Source organism: Panthera leo, chromosome B2 (assembly GCF_018350215.1).
Source record: "Panthera leo isolate Ple1 chromosome B2, P.leo_Ple1_pat1.1, whole genome shotgun sequence".
Lineage (NCBI taxonomy): Eukaryota > Metazoa > Chordata > Mammalia > Carnivora > Felidae > Panthera > Panthera leo.
Window position 1 is genome coordinate 54,101,395 of NC_056683.1, and position 11,620 is coordinate 54,113,014.

The 11,620-nt window shown below is 36.1% G+C and overlaps 1 protein-coding gene across 4 annotated transcripts in view; it reads left to right on the forward strand.

Moving 5' to 3' along the window:
* Positions 1-11,145, forward strand: part of ZNF451 (zinc finger protein 451) — an 88,385-nt gene extending 77,240 nt beyond the window's left edge. For all 4 annotated transcript variants that reach the window (XM_042939093.1, XM_042939095.1, XM_042939094.1 and 1 more), the window contains one exon: positions 9,249-11,145. In XM_042939093.1, the coding sequence (XP_042795027.1) occupies positions 9,249-9,295 (47 nt within the window). In that variant the 3' untranslated portion in view covers positions 9,296-11,145. The remainder of the gene's footprint in view (positions 1-9,248) is intronic.
* Positions 11,146-11,620: the final 475 nt, after the last annotated feature.

Below are 11,620 nucleotides of genomic sequence, written 5' to 3' on the forward strand. Positions count from 1 at the left end.
CACACAAAATTATAACTTTTAAATAACCACCCTTGAGGAGCTTTCACAGTTTTTATGGTTCCTAGCTGACCCAGGAAATCTGAGATATGTATAATGCAATGTGTACCAGAGTTTCTAACATTTTGTTATCTCTGGCTGTTTTATGATTTGGAGAGTTTTTACATTTTTGTGATTCTTCAGTTTGGCAAAAGGATTGCTATTAAAGAATTCAGGAAAAGATACTTTAAACTTTAAACTACTTGTCATATGAGGTAAGAATGTAATGCTCTAATTCTAAGAAAAATCAAAGTGTTATGTGCGTGTTTTTTTTTTTTTTTTCTGATGCTTTATATAAATAAGTTTGACAGCCCACAGTTTTCCATGTTAAGTTAAGGAATTTGGTCTCCTCTGCAGTTTCCTCTGATACTCTTCTTTTTCCCCTTTCACCCAACAAGAACCAGCTCAAATATCATCTCTTAGGTCGAACCGTAGAGACTTGACATTTTGTAGGCATTGTTGTTTGGTCGTTACTTTTAGAGTTACCCTTTTTAGAGAGAGCTAACCGCTGCCTCCTCTAGGCTCCCTCTGTACCATACCAAACAGATTTATCTGCTTGTGTATTATCCCCTTGAGAAGTAGGATCATGTGTTTTGTTGTTGTTTTGTCTTTTTTTCAACAGCACCTAGCTCCTGGTGTTTGGCACTAAAATGATTGCCTGTTGAAGAATATACTTATAACAAACTCAGAATATGCTAGAGCTAGCAGGACCCATCTCTCTAAAGCTAAGTAAGGGAAATTAAGATTAAGGCCATTTGGGGGTGCCTGGGTGACTCGATTGAGCATCTGACTTTGGCTCAGGTCATGATCTCGAGGTTCGTGAGTTCCAGCCCCTCATTGGGCTCGCTATTGTCAGCACAGAGCCTGCTTTGGGTCCTCTGTCCCCCTCTCTCTCTTCCCCTCCCCATGTCTCAAAAAAATTTTTTTTAATTAAAAAAAAAAAGATAAAGGCCATTTGGGTGAGAGAAGAGTGGGTGATTTATTGACCCTGCACCATGGAAGCAAAGCGGTATTTTAGTGCAGACTTCTTAGCAAAACTTAAAAAAAAGGTTAAATAACTCCTCAAGCCTCTTTTCATTCTTTTTCTTTCCGGCACAACATTGTAACTGCCTGACAAATAGTGGCAAAAGGCAGGATAAATCTTGTGACTTTTTGCCTTGAGGAATGGTAGTTTCCTTACCCACACTATGTACCCCCATGATGATTTGTCTCATTCTTTGCTGCTGTTCTCTATAGACCAGTATCAGACTCTGACTACCCATGCCAATCATAAATATCTTCTGTAATCTATTTTGTATACCAGACAGGGGAAGTAGGGACCACATAGTATGGTGATATAGAGTGCAGACTTTGGATTCAGACTGCCTTGGTTAAAACTCAGCTCTCAATTAATAGCAGTCATCATATAATTAATATTATAAGTAGTAAAACATTGTGGCTAGTTGAATGAACAAATACAGGATAAGGGAGAATAATATGTTTATTTTTTAATTCAGTTAATGTTTAAGAAAACACTAATCTCAACAGCTCTGTGAGAGTCAGAATATTCTCTTCATTTTACATAAAAATGTAGTCTTCTAAACATTAAGTAATTTGCCTCCAGATTCTCAGTCTCAAAATGATGGGGCATGATTCATATATAAGTATCCTAACTCCTATTACTGAGTTCTTGCCTATTCTGCAGTAATTACCTCTTTTTCAAAGAGAATGAAATTAAGGCAAAGACCTACTTCCCACAAATTCTCTTTATTTCTTCATATAGCTTTCCGTTATTGTTTAATGTTCTTTCATTTCAACCAAATGGATTCCCTTTAGCATTTCTTGTAAGGCAGGTCTGCTAGTAACAAACTCCCTTACCTTCTGTTTATATGGGAAAGTCTTCATTTCTCCTCCATTCTTGAAGACTAGTTTTGCTGGATATAGAATTCTTGGTTTATAGGTCTTTTTTCCAGCACTTTAAATATGTTATCTCACTGCCTTCTGGCCTCCATGGTTTGATGAAAATTAAGCTATTAATTTTATTATTGAGAATTTCTTATACATGATGAATTGCTTCTCTCTTGCTGCTTTTGTTGTTTTTGGCTTTTGACAGTTTGATTATAATGTGTCTCAATGTGGATCTCTTTCAGTTTCTTCCTGGAGTTTGTTGAGCTTCTTGGATGCATAGGTTCATATCTTTCATCAAATTTGGGCTATTTGTTTGCCATTATTTCTTCAAATATTCTTTCTGCCCCTTTCTCCTTCTGGGGCTCCCATAATGCCTGCCTTACTGCATTTGATGGTACTCCACTGGTCTCTTAGCCTCTGCTTGCTTTTCTCCGTTTTTCTTTCTGATCTTCAAACTGGATAAATTGCCCTATCCTCAAGTTTGCTGATTCTTTTTTTTCTGTTTGCTTAAATTTGTTAAACTTTTAGAATGAATTTTTTATTTCAGTTGTACTTTTCAGCTCCAGAAGTTCTATTTGCTGGCTTCTCATAATTTCCATCTGTTCATTGATAACTTCATTTTGTTCATACATTGCTTTCCTGGTTTCCTTTAGTTCTTTGTCCATAATATACTTTAGCTCTTAGAACTTATTTAAGACAATTGATATAAAGTCCTTGTCCAGGAAGTCCAATATCTAGGCTTTCTCAGGGACAGTTTAATTCATTTTTTGTTCCCCTTCAAATGGGTCATACATTTCTGTTTCTTTGTATTCTTTGTTTTTGTTGTTGTTGAAAACTGGGTATGCAAATACTACAGTACCTCTGGAAATAAGATTATATCTCTTCCCCACAGTTTGCTGTTATTATTAAAGGTTGTAATTGTCTGTTTGGTTGGTTGCTTTTCCAAACTACAGTTGACCCTTAAACCCAACGGGTTGGGGCACTGACACCACCCAACACACAATCAGAAATTTATATCCCCCAAAACTTAACTGCTAATAGCCCGCTGTTGACTGGAAGCCTCACCAATAACATAAACTGTCGATTAACACATATTTTGTATGTTATATGTGTTATATACTATTTTCTTAAATAATCTACAGAAAAAAAAATGAAGAAAACCATAAGGAAGAGAAAATACATTTATAGTACTGTACTGTATTTGTATTTATCAAAATCCATATAAAAGTGGACCCACACAGTTCAAACTCGTGTTGTTCCAAGATCAACTGTATTTTTGCAAAAAATACATGTCTGGTCATTAAAGTATCTAAGTCTCTATTTTTTTTAATTTTTTTTTTTTTTTTTAATAGTATCCACACCCAACATGGGGCTCGAACTCACATGCTCTTCCAACTGAGCCAACCAGGCACTCCTGAATCTCTGTTCTTTTAGCTTGTGTTCAGCTAGTGTTTTACCAGAAACTGCCTTGATTACCAGAAGCTCAAAACAACCTTTCTTAGTGTTTGCAGTTTGGCTTTGTGCTGAAGCTCTTCAGCATTTAGCCAGGCTTGCACTGGGCCTACAAATCAGCCAGTGATGAAAGCTTAGGGTCTTTTCAGGTATTTTCTTAGTGTGCATCCTGTCCTAGGGCATGTGCAGGTGCTTTTGAATGCACTGATTTCCCGAAGAAAGTTTCTGGGGGTTTTCCTTCTAGGTGTTTATTAGGCAGTCTTTTGTATGTCTCAACTATAATCTTTTGCTCCAGGCTATGTTTTGTTGTGGTTTTTTTTTTTTTTTTTTTTATTATTATTCACCTTAAAATGTTTTGAGCAATGCCCACTGCTTTTTGGTCCTAAATGGGTTCTGAGCAAGGCAAAACAGAGACATATGCCTTGTATCCATCCTTCTTGTAGCCCCCAGAGCCCCCAGACAGACTAAAACAAACAAACACAGTAATTACAGTAGAAATACTGTACTCCATCTGGAACTAGAGACCAGAGTCCCATACCAGGAACATTCTCTGTTGTTTTCAAGACTGCTGCCAAGTCAAGGAGGTGGTGAAGAAAGGGCAAGTAAAAAGACCACTAGGCTTTCCTCCTGGTTCTTTTTTAAGTTTATTTATTACTTATTTTGAGAGAGAGCATATGTGCATGGGCAGGAGAGGCAGAGAGAAAGTGGGGGAGACAGAATCCCAGGCAGGTTCCATGCTGTCAACTCAGAGTCTGACTTGGGGCTTGATCCCAGGACCGTGAGATCATGATCTGGGCCAAAATCAAGAGTCACTTAACCAACTGAGCCATCCAGGTGCCCCTTTCCTACTGCTTTTATGTTGTCTTTTTCTTGATTTAATGCTTGCTTAGTTGCTGTGAACCTTTGAATGTTTTTCAGACTTTGAACAAAGTTGTTTCTGATGGTTTCTGCGTGTGTTTCAGTGTTTCTGTGGAAGGATGGGTGTTTGCAGCTGCTTACTCCACCATTTTGTTGAATTCACTCCAAGACTGATTTTATTTCTTCTTTAAATGTTTTAGAGAATTCACTGGTAAAACTATCTAGGCCTGGAGTTTTCTTCCTGGGAAGTTTTTTGATAATAGATTTATTTTCTTTAATATATATAGGGTCAGATTTTGCTTAATTTTGTGTCAGTTTTTAGAGAATTGTGTTTTTCAAGAAATTTGTCCATTTTACCTAAATTGTCAAATATACCAAATGTACTTTTTATTTCTGTAGGATCTGTGGTGATATTTCCTCATTTGTTACTGATATTGGTAATTTTTGTTTCCTGTCTTTCCTGATCAGTCTAACTTGAAATTTATCGATTTATTTGATCTTTTTCAAGGAATGAACTTTTTTTCTTAAGTGTTAATTTTTTTTGAGAGGTGGGGACGGGAGGGCAGAGAGAGAGAGAGATTGGGAGAGAGAATCCCAAGCAGGCTCCATGTTCAACGCAGAGCCTGATGTGGGGCTCCATCCCATGATCCTGGGATCATGACCTGAACCAAAATCAGGAGTCAGACGCTCAACCAGCTGAGCCACCCAGGTGCTCCTAGTTGTTTTGATTTTACATAGATCTCATTTCTCTGTTGACATTTTCTATGCATTCATCCTTAAGTCCTTGAAAATACAAATTTTCTAAAATTCTTTTCTCCTAATTCCAACAGCTCAGTTATCTTGGGGATTAGTTTCAATTGGCTATTTTTCTTGACTGTTGGGTTACATTTCTTTTTCCCTTGTAAATCAAGTTATTTTTGATGTATATGGATATTGTGGATGTACATTGCAGATTCTTTGGATTTTGGTTTGTTTTTTTTTTCTTTTGAAGGCAGTTACCTGATAGACCTAATCTCCAACCTCTGCCTCCTCCACAGCAGGCAGTAGCTAAAGTTGCTTACTTCTTTTACTTCCGAACTGTTGTTTTTCACTCAGAATCTTAGATCGTCTCCTTTGTATGCACAGTTTAGAAGTCAACTAAGAATTTGTAGATTTCGAGGATCCTCCTTCTGTTGGTTTCTTGTTTCTTCTGGGATAACCTTCTTTTTTCAAAACTTCCTTTCCCCAGCTCCACTTTCTAGCTTCTATGATTCAAACTCTGTCTATGATGCCTTAAGCCACACAGTTTCGCTTCCTGGGTTAAGTTGTATTCTTGTTCTACAAGGACTGAGGAATACCCTGAGGCAATAAAACCATAAAGCTGAAGATTGAACCCTGTGCAGTTTGCTTCTTTCAGTGATCAGCTTCTGTCCTGTTTCTACCTGATTTTTTTGTTCTCCAGTGCCTTAAAATAGTTCATAATTGTTATCTATGAGAGGGCTAATCCAACATAAGCTACTCCACTATTATTAGAAGTGGAACCATTTAGGGGCGCCTGGGTGGCTCAGTCGGTTAAGCGACCGACTTCAGCTCAGGTCACAATCTCGCAGTCCGTGAGTTCGAGCCCCGCGTCGGGCTCTGGGCTGATGGCTCAGAGCCTGGAGCTTGCTTCCAGTTCTGTGTCTCCCTCTCTCTCTGCCCCTCCCCCGTTCATGCTCTGTCTCTCTCTGTATCAAAAATAAATAAATGTTAAAAAAAAAAAAAAAGAAGTGGAACCATTTAATTGTTTTTGTATATTTTTAGTTTTCTGTTTTCTTTTAATTGGTTTGTAAGTTATATACCTTATTTCTATTTTTTTTTGTGCTTACATTGGCATTTTGCCACATTTTTACATGTAATTTAAAAACTAAAGTATACCTACATGCTGTCTGCCTCTGCAACAAGAAAAGGACTCTAAAACCCTTCAATTCTGATCCTCTCCTCCCAACTTAGATGCTGGTATTCTCCAGTGTTTGGTTCTCTGGGTGTAAATGTGTATAGTATAACGAACACAAAAATTGTACAAAAGATCTTACATCCCTCAGGTTAAAAAAATGGAATAACACCAGCATGTTAATTTCCTGGGGCTGCCATAACTACATACTACAAACTAGATGACTTAAAACAACAGATTTATTGTCTCACAGCTTTAAGGGTTAGAAAACTAAAGTCAAGTTGTCTGTAGGGCCATTGTCCCTCTCCTAGCTTTTAGTTGTTATAGGCAGTCATAGGCACTCCTTGGTTTATGAATGCATCACTCCAGTCTCTGCCTCTGTCATCATGTGGCCGTCTTCTACCTGCGTGTCTGTCTTCACATGGTATTTTTTTCTTATAAGGACACCAGTCATGTTGGATTAGGGCTCACCCTAGTGACCTAATCTTAAATTGATTATATCTGCAAAGACCCTATTTTCAAATTAGGTCACATTCCTGGGTACTAGAGATTTGGACACATGTTTGGGGGGAACGTAATTCAACAACAACCAGTACCTTAGAAGTGTCCCCCTCATTTCTCTCTTCCAGTTACTTTTCCTGCACTCCTTCCCAAAAAAGGTTAGTGGCCACTATCATGTCTTGAAATACTAGTTTAGTAGTGCTCGATTTTGAACTTTATTTAAAGGGGATCATACAGATCATCATTGTCCAATATAATTTTCTGTGACGAAAATACTTGATATCAGCACCCATATGGTTGCTAATATTCATGTGTGGCTATTAAGCACTTGAAATGTAGCTTAACTGAGGAACTGAATCTTAAATCTCATTTAATTGTAATTGATTTAAATATAAATAGCCACATAGAGTCAGTGGCCATCATATTGGACAGCACAAGCAGAGTCTATATATTCTTTTGTGTCTGGGTGCCCTTTTTTTTTTTTTAATGTTTATTTTTGAGAGAGTGCACAAGCAGGGGAGAGAGAGGGGGACAGAGGAGCCAAAGCTCATTCTGTGCTGACAGCAACAAGCACAATGTGGGGCTCAAACTCATGAACCATGAAATCATGACTTGAGCTGAAGTTGGAAGCTAAACCGACTGAGCCACCCAGGTGTTCCTGTGTCTGGGTGTCTTCTAGTCGAGTTGTTTTATAGATTAATCCAGGTGTTAGCATGTAGCTTTTGTTTGTTCATTCCTAATATCTGAATAATATTCTATTTTACATATATATCTCAATTCACCTATTTATAGACATTTGCTTTGTACTTTTTGTCTGTTGCAAGTAATACTACTGTGAATGTTCTCATACATGTCTTTTATTTATTTTTTTTTTTAATTTTTTTTTTTAACGTTAATTTATTTTTGAGACAGAGAGACACAGAGCATGAACGGGGGAGGGTCAGAGAGAGAGGGAGACACAGAATGTGAAACAGGCTCCAGGCTCTGAGCAGTCAGCACAGAGCCCGACGCGGGGCTCGAACTCACGGACCGCGAGACCGTGACCTGAGCCGAAGTCGGGCGCTTAACTGACTGAGCCACCCAGGCGCCCCCATACATGTCTTTTAATACACATATGTGTGCATTTATGGGAATATATACCTAGGAGTGGGATTGCTTGTGTTCAACTTCAGAAGGTAATGCCAAATTGTTTTTCCAAAGTGGTTGTGCCACTTTCTTTTGTCCTGTGTTGCATATGTGAGTTCCCATTGATGTACATTTTCACTAATCATTTAAATTATTTGATCTCTTTAATTTTAGCTAGTGATGGATATATACTGTTATTTCTTGGTAGTTTCAATTTACATTTTTCTGATGAGTAAGGTTATTGACCATTTTGCCATAATATTTTGTGCTTTTTCAAATTTCTTAATAGTTTTCTTGTGGATTATTTTATTGATTTTTCAGGGTTGAAAATTTTTTAATACTTTCTGGGTGCAAGTTCCATGTATTGTAAATATTTTCTCCCACTGTATGTCTTGCCTTTTTACTCATTTAATTGTGTCTTTTTTTTTTTTTAATGTTTATGTATTTTGAGAGAGAGAGGGAGAGAGAGAGAACCCCAAGCAGGCTCCATACCATCAGCACAGAGCCAGACGTGGGGCTCAAACCCACAAACCATGAGATCATGACCTGAGCCAAAATCAAGAGTCGACATTTAATTGATTTAGCCACCCATGCTCCTCATTTAATGGTGTCTTTTAATGAATAAAAGTAATTTTAATACATTCCAAATTACCGTAGTTTTCCATAATATTTTTTTAAATTCTGTTTAATAAATATTTCCCTACACTAAGGTCTTGACGCTGTCCCCTTGAATTATCTTCTAGAAACTGGACCACACTCTTAATTACTATAACTTTATAATAAGTTTTCATATTTTTTATAAGTGTTGTCACCTTGTTTTTCTTTGCTAAGAAGCATCTTGGGTTTTCTTTGTATTTCCTCATCCCTTTGAATTCATCTTAGGGCAACTCCCTGACCTAGAATCTAGCTTTAACTTAACATACATTATACACTAGCCTGTAGCTTTTTTTTTTTTTCCTTAATGTTTGTTTATGTTTGAGAGAGAGCACAAGCAGGCAAGAGGCAGAGAGAGAGAGAGAGAGAGAGAGAGAGAATCCAAAAGCAGGCTCCAGGCTCCGAGCTGTCAGCACAGAGCCTGATGTGAGGCTCGGACCCACAAAGTGTGAGATCATGACCTGAGCCGAAGTTGGACACTTAACCTACTGAGCCACCCAAGCACTGCAAACTAAATTTTTAATCTCTTTGAGATTTTGGCATTTCATGGTTTTGCCTATATCAACTCTTATATGCATTGCCTCAAGTGATTCTAGAAGGTTGTTGACTTTCCGTGTCCCTAAATGGAAATAACTTGCAAGTTCCTTATTAAGCTCATATTTATTATAATTCAGCCTGAGATTATATACAGATTCTTATTGTTTTGAAATACTCAAATTTTATGAAGAAACTGTCACATCATCCCAAGTGTAGTTGATGAGATTTATATAAAGCATGTATTTATTTTCTGCCCTAAATATTGAAATTCTGTCTTTTAATGCAGATGTGGAATTAGAAGAAGCTATTAGAAGAAGTCTTGAGGAAATGTAATTATAAAGATATTACCACACAACATCAAGTGGCCTTGAAGAGACTCAGAATAATGAATTCTTGAGTTTGTTTTCTAAAGGAGACCAGAAATCTGTTAGTACAAATGTATTTGGAAACACGCTTTTTTTGCTTTTGCATCTGATACTTGCTTTGTATTTTTGTGCTATTTTGCAAAAATGTACAGAGGAGTAGAATACATGTTAATGCAAATATAAATCATGTATTCTAATATAGTTATCACAGTTTTCCAGTCAACTTTGAATTTATATATTTAGGTTAAAAGAATTAAAAAATAGAGAAGCCCTCAACTATTGTTTATATGTTTCCCAAATAGCATTAGTGCTTCAATTTTATTTGTACTGTACAATGATTCTAGTTTATTTTTTTAGAGTGAAAATGAATATAAATAAAGCTGTCATAGATCAGTTTTTCTGTAAATTCCATTTCTTATGTGGCACTAGTATAGAATACCATTGAGATCTTTGTTTATGATTATTAGAAGAGAGTAATGAAAACTGATCATGGAAACAGATTAAAATTTTTACCAGCAGTGTTCTTTGTGGGTTTCACTCAGATGTATATTCCTACTTTAACTGGGGCAGCACATTGTAGAATTAAAAAAAAAAGACAAACCCTAATTTCTTTGAAATTATTAAAAAGAAACCTTTCCATTCCTTTTACCTGCTTAGACTATCATGTGAATTGTATTATCTACTATTTAAAGGGAATGATGTCAAAATGTTTGCATAGAATTAAATGTATTTTTAATAATATTAGTCTTTTTCTATATATATTTGTGTAAAGATAATCTTCAAAAAATAATGTTAAAGGTCTACTCAGGAGTAATCTTCCTTAATTAACCCTTTAAAATTTTTATTTCATTGTAAGTGTCTTCATTTTAATTAATCATTGAATTGTCAGTCTCCAACATTTCATATTACCCTTTTAATTTTTAAATGTTCAGGCTCCATTGTGAATAATAAAAAACATTACATAATTAGAAGACTAAGAAGGGCTTATCACAGTATCTTTGTGTATATGCTTCATGACCAGAAATGTCTTTCCTAAAAATTTTGAGTAGTAATTCCATACAAAACTTAACATTTTCTATAAATATAAATTTTTTCTTTAAGACAAAAAAAATCATCGCTAAAATTTTCTTCTTTGCAACTAGATATTTTAGTGTAAAATACAATTACTGCTTGTTTTTGTTTACTATAGTCTTTCCAATCCACATTGGAAACAATTTGTGTTTTTATTTCTTAAGATGTCAGTTCTGTCCTACCTTCTGCTTTTATTTTTTTTAAGTAGACATGTAGGTTGAGAATTTACCAGTCATTTTTCCAAAATGACCACATTGTACTTTTCATTTGTATGTTAAAGTCATCAAGCAAGGCTTTAGGAGGTAGTCATGAGCTGGACCTTAAAGACCTTTCCAGGAGCTTGCTCAATAGTGAGGAGCACAAAGGATGATCCAGAAAGAAGAGTGCTGAAGCAGATGTGGGAAAGAGAAATCAACACCTCTCTGCCAGAGGTGCCACACACAGATGTTCTGTTAAGAAGTTTTTGTGGTGTGTATGGTAAAGAATAAATGAAGTTTTTTATATGACAGTAAAGGGATATTTAATCATGACCATTAAAAAAAGATAATTGGGTGGTTCAATGTTTTATTTAATAATTGTCACTGATTATATTTCTACTTGTTAAGCAATTGAAAAATCATTTTTAAATTACTTCATAATTTGAACTTAATTTAGACACAAAGAGGAGAGGTAATTAGATGGTATTACGGAAAATTATATGTATTATTATCAAAAGTAAGTGATTAAAAAAAGTAAATATGTTTCTGACATTGACAAAGATGCTTATCTTCATTACATCATTGATTTATTTTTCTTTCATGCATTCCCTCACACAGTATTTGTTGAGTACTTACCATGTGCCACTGACTGTTCTAAGCACTGGGATATACCAGTGAGCAGAGCAAAGCCCACACTCCTTTATGATTCGCATAACTGGTGAAGAGAGGGTTGGATAGAGTGTTATCCATTATCATAAACAAGTGTATCCAATGGTGGTAACTAAAGAAGGAAAAATAAAGAAGGGAAAGATCCTGTTTCTGAGAATTAATGGTGTGATCTGCCTTCTTTAGAAGGATTACTGTAATTACTGTATTGAGAATATACACCAGAGGCAAGAGGAGAAGTAAGACCAGACAGGAAGGTGTTGGGAGTAATCCAGGTGAGAACTGATGGTGGCTGGGACCACAGTGGTAGCAGTGGAATTGGAGAGAAGAATCAGAGTATATTCTAAAAATAAAGGTGA